This window comes from Momordica charantia (assembly GCF_013281855.1).
Source record: "Momordica charantia cultivar OHB3-1 chromosome 8 unlocalized genomic scaffold, Mcharantia_2.0 BLBB01000008.1, whole genome shotgun sequence".
NCBI classification, from domain to species: Eukaryota; Viridiplantae; Streptophyta; class Magnoliopsida; order Cucurbitales; family Cucurbitaceae; genus Momordica; species Momordica charantia.
Genome location: NW_028275166.1, coordinates 24,130,588 through 24,135,227, shown reverse-complemented (window position 1 = coordinate 24,135,227; position 4,640 = coordinate 24,130,588). Strand labels below are relative to the sequence as shown.

General features: G+C 39.9%; 1 protein-coding gene across 1 annotated transcript; it reads left to right on the top strand.

Moving 5' to 3' along the window:
• The first annotated feature begins 334 nt into the window (after nucleotides 1-334).
• Nucleotides 335-4,640, top strand: LOC111020691 (catalase isozyme 3). Its single transcript, XM_088127230.1, has 6 exons — nucleotides 335-498; nucleotides 2,073-3,221; nucleotides 3,326-3,415; nucleotides 3,540-3,610; nucleotides 4,124-4,217; nucleotides 4,320-4,640. The coding sequence occupies exons 1-6, from the start codon at nucleotides 484-486 to the stop codon at nucleotides 4,377-4,379; spliced, it is 1,479 nt and encodes a 492-aa protein (XP_087983356.1). The 5' UTR covers nucleotides 335-483; the 3' UTR covers nucleotides 4,380-4,640.

The window sequence follows — 4,640 nt, the reverse complement described above, 5'->3', positions numbered from 1 at the left end:
GGTTGGGGCCACGTATGATAGGGAACGGACAAACAACCCTCCGGTAGTGGAAACTGGAGATGCTAATTGCTAAGCTAGGGCTGAATTTTCTTTCCTTGCTACCGAACGACACATCGGAAAAACGACATTGACAGGAACGACATCCCAAAAATATCTGCTAAATTTTCCACGCCCTCAACTTCCCTATTGGATTACTACGGATTGCGATGAGATCTCGGGCCCCATTTCCACACACTCTCCACTGTTGCAGATAACTACACTTCACCCCCTCGGGACTCCGCTCCGACTTGTCGACTCTCACTCCACCCCAAACGACACCGAATCCACTGTCGGTAAAAACAAACTGGGACACTGTTGAAATTCAACCATAAAAGCCCCACTTCCTCCTCCATTCTCCTCTGCACTTCCTCTTCTCACAACTCCTCTCTCTCTCTCTCTCTCTCTCTCTCTCTCTCTCTCTCTTCCCAGATCTCGTCGCCCGCCATGGATCCCTACAAGGTATTGCCTTATTTGTCCCTTTTTTTTCTCTTCAGTACGCAGCGTTTTGCAGATCTTTCCTTCTTTGGATTTCTTTTCCCTTGTGTGTGTGTGAAAAACGTGGCGGCCCAGACAGATCTTCCGTTTTCGGCGGCGGAGTTTATTGTTTTTCTTTTCGCTGTACGGCGGCGCGTGGCGGTTTAAACGTGGTTTTGGTGATGGCGACAGCGTCAGGTCCGACCGATCGGACGCTTTGTCGTCTCGTACTTGTTTTGAGTTTGGAAAGTGGTCAAGTCGGGTCAATTCTTCGGTTTCGGATGACTTGACCCGGATCATGATCTAGTAAAATTAACAACAAAAGTATTGTTTTTTTAAGGAACTTAATTTAATTCATCTTCGGATTCTTTCTGCCAACTTGATCTATTTTAAATTTGATCTCTTAATAAGTTATTGGAAAATCTGTGAAATCGATTGTTGGGATCAATACAATAATAATTCGATTCGTTTAAGGTTATTCCTATGATTAAGTTGATTGAGCTATATATACCTTATCTAAAGTTTTCAAAAACATTCATTCAAAGAATTTTTTTTTCATTTTTATCCTTGAAATAAGAACTATATCTAGGTTGACTGTAATCTTCCTATATTATGAGAAATTTTCTTGCAGGGTAAATAAGCAAGTTTTTAAGTAGGTATTTTTTATTGAGCTATATTTTTAATAAATTTCAATTTTTAGCACATGATATATTAGTACATAAAAAATTATGATTTTTTTTTTTCTTTTTAAGTACTGAACGATATTCAAATTCATGATTGTTTTTTGTTAGAAAAAGGTGTCAAGACAAAAAAAATAAGTAAAGTATGATGATTTGAATTCATGACAAATTAATAAAACGATTGTGAAGTTAATTTATTTAAATCTCTTTGCTTCTTTTTATTTTTGTAAGATAAGACTTTCTATATAATAGTACACACAAAAGAATAGAATAAGATCCCACCGACTTTGTCATGTGATTACTTTTGTAACGTCTATTGAATTATTAATTACGAGTGGAGACAAATAGTTTAGGAAAAAAATATTACCAATACCAGACTACCAGTAGATAAGAACTCGAATATTCACACTTTTTGGTGTGGCTCCTTTTTTAAGTAAATGCAAAATATTAGTAGAACTTGTTAAACGATATACAAATACAATACGTTTCGTTACAAGATAATAAGAATTTCGTACTGTTCAAGTGTTATTAGCCGGTTAGAGTAAATCAAATAGATTTAGAGAATGAATTTAAACTATATGAATAGTCAGATATTTGAAAATTAGTTCATACACTTCTAGATTTAAAAAAAATAAAATAAATAAGACGAAGAGTTTAATTAGCTAAAATATAAGCTATAAGTCTTAATGTTTAAATATATTTTTATTTTGGTTACAAATTAATATTTTTCAGTCCTATGATTTCAGTTGATACATGCTAAAACTGATGTTTTTTTTTTAAAGAAAAAATTGATGTATTTTAAATGTGAATCTATGGTACCAAATTGGGAAAAATTAACCGTGTGTTTTGTTTCATTGGTATGTTATGATGAATTTACAGTACCGCCCCTCGAGCGCGTACAACACGCCGTTCTGCACGACGAACTCAGGCGCACCAATATGGAACAACACGGCCGTGATGTCGGTTGGAGAAAGAGGTCCGATCCTTCTAGAAGACTACCAACTAATCGAGAAAATCGCGACGTTCACCCGCGAGCGCATCCCGGAGCGCGTGGTCCACGCACGAGGAGCCAGCGCAAAGGGCTTCTTCGAGGTGACCCACGACGTGTCGCACCTGTCCTGCGCCGACTTCCTCCGGTCCCCGGGGGTCCAAACCCCCGTCATCGTCCGGTTCTCCACCGTGATCCACGAGCGCGGCAGCCCCGAGACCATCCGCGACCCACGTGGCTTCGCCGTCAAATTCTACACCCGCGAAGGAAACTTCGACCTCGTCGGCAACAACTTCCCCGTGTTCTTCGTCCGCGACGCCATGCAGTTCCCGGACGTCATCCGCGCCTTCAAGCCCAACCCGAAATCCCACATCCAAGAGCCGTGGCGATACCTCGACTTCTGCTCTTACCATCCGGAGAGTCTGCTGTCGTTCGCTTGGTTCTACGACGACGTGGGGATCCCCATCAACTACCGCCACATGGAGGGCTTCGGCGTCCAGGCCTACTCCTTCATCAACAAGGCCGGAAAGGCCCGGCTAGTGAAGTTCCACTGGAAGCCCACATGCGGCGTCAAGAGCTTGACCGACGAGGAGGCCGCCAGAATCGGGGGCACCAACCACAGCCACGCCACGCAGGATTTATACGAGTCCATCGCGGCCGGGAATTTCCCGGAGTGGAAGCTGTACGTGCAGACCATTGACTACGAGGACCAGAACAACTACGACTTCGAGCCGTTGGACACGACGATCCAGTGGCCGGAGGACGTGGTGCCGCTGCAGCCGGTGGGGCGGCTGGTGCTCAACAAGAACATCGACAACTTCTTTGCGGAGAATGAGATGCTGGCGTTCTCCATGTCGTTGGTGCCCGGGATTCACTACTCGGACGACAAGATGTTGCAGGCGAGGAGCTTTGCGTATGCGGACACGCAGAGGCACCGTCTGGGTCCCAATTACCTACAGCTGCCGGTTAACGCCCCCAAGTGTCCCCACCATAACGGCCACCACGAGGGCTTCATGAACTTCATGCATAGGGATGAAGAGGTTAATTTAATTTAATTACTAGGCCTTTAATTTTCGTTCTGTTAGTGTTCTTGTTTTTAATGATATGCTAAGATTTCTTTTTTGGTTAATTTAAATTGAATCAGGTGAATTACTTCCCTTCGAGATATAACCCGGTCAGTCACGCTGAGAAGTACCCCTTGCCGCCCAATGTGTTGACCGGAAAGAGAGAAAGGGTAATTAGTCTTTTTTTTTTTTCTTTTTCTTTTTTGGTCTTACTATAAAATTAGTGGAATGGGATTACATATTATAATTTGATGGAACTTCATTTGTTTTTTTGGGTGTAATTTTTTTTTGCAGTGTGTGATTCCGAAGGAGAACAATAACTTTAAGCAAGCTGGAGACAGATACCGATCGTGGGCACCAGACAGGTACAATAATACATGGCCTTTCAAACATATGGCACATGCGCCTTTCAAATTTATTAATTACTCTTTTTTTTTAAAATATATATATATATATATATATATATATATATATATATATTGTTATGTAATAGGTAGTTGCAAATATGACAAAAATATTTAGTGAAATTTACAAAACAGCAACCACTTCTAGTTTTTTTCATAACACTTAAAAAAATAGATGTTCAATTTTAAAATGACAACTTTACTCGAATGATATACATTTAAAATATATGTGGTTATTTGTTATACTACTAATATGAGTGTCTGTGTAATATATACGAACAACGAAGAAACGAAAAAAAATCAGAATTCTAATTTTGTACTATATTTGAAAATCTAAAAAATCATGTGACATATTTTGAAATACATAGAAGATTTTTGCGGGACAGTATTATTTTTCTGGGATGTGAAAATTTGGGGTGAGTGGGAAAAAAAAAGCTTAAAAATGGTAATATTTGTTTGGTGGTGCATATGCAGGCAGGAGCGGTTCGTGCGGCGGTTTGTGGAAGCCCTATCGGATCCCCGCGTGACGCACGAGGTTCGCAACATCTGGATCTCCTACTGGTCTCAGGTAAATTAATTAAGTTAATTGATAACATATATATATATATATATACATAATTGAGAAGTAATTAATTAAGATAGTATTAATTATTATTATTATTATATGTAGGCTGATAGGTCTCTGGGGCAGAAGATAGCGTCTCGCATGAACGTGAGGCCCAACATCTAAGTAAGAAAAGCAAAATCCAATGTTATTTGGGTTTTGGGTTTATCCACCGAACCGTGTCCAGCTTCAGAATATTAATGTTATGTATTATGTAATGTTAATATAATATATGGTATTAGAAGCAAAAGTATGTGAAGAAGATCAAGAACAACAATCTGCCTACTTTAATTTCCTCTGGATCGAACTTCTTTTGTTTGTATCAATCCTTTGTTGGCTGTTTGCTACCTATTGTTGAATAATAATGCCTACCCTTCCTCCTTTCAA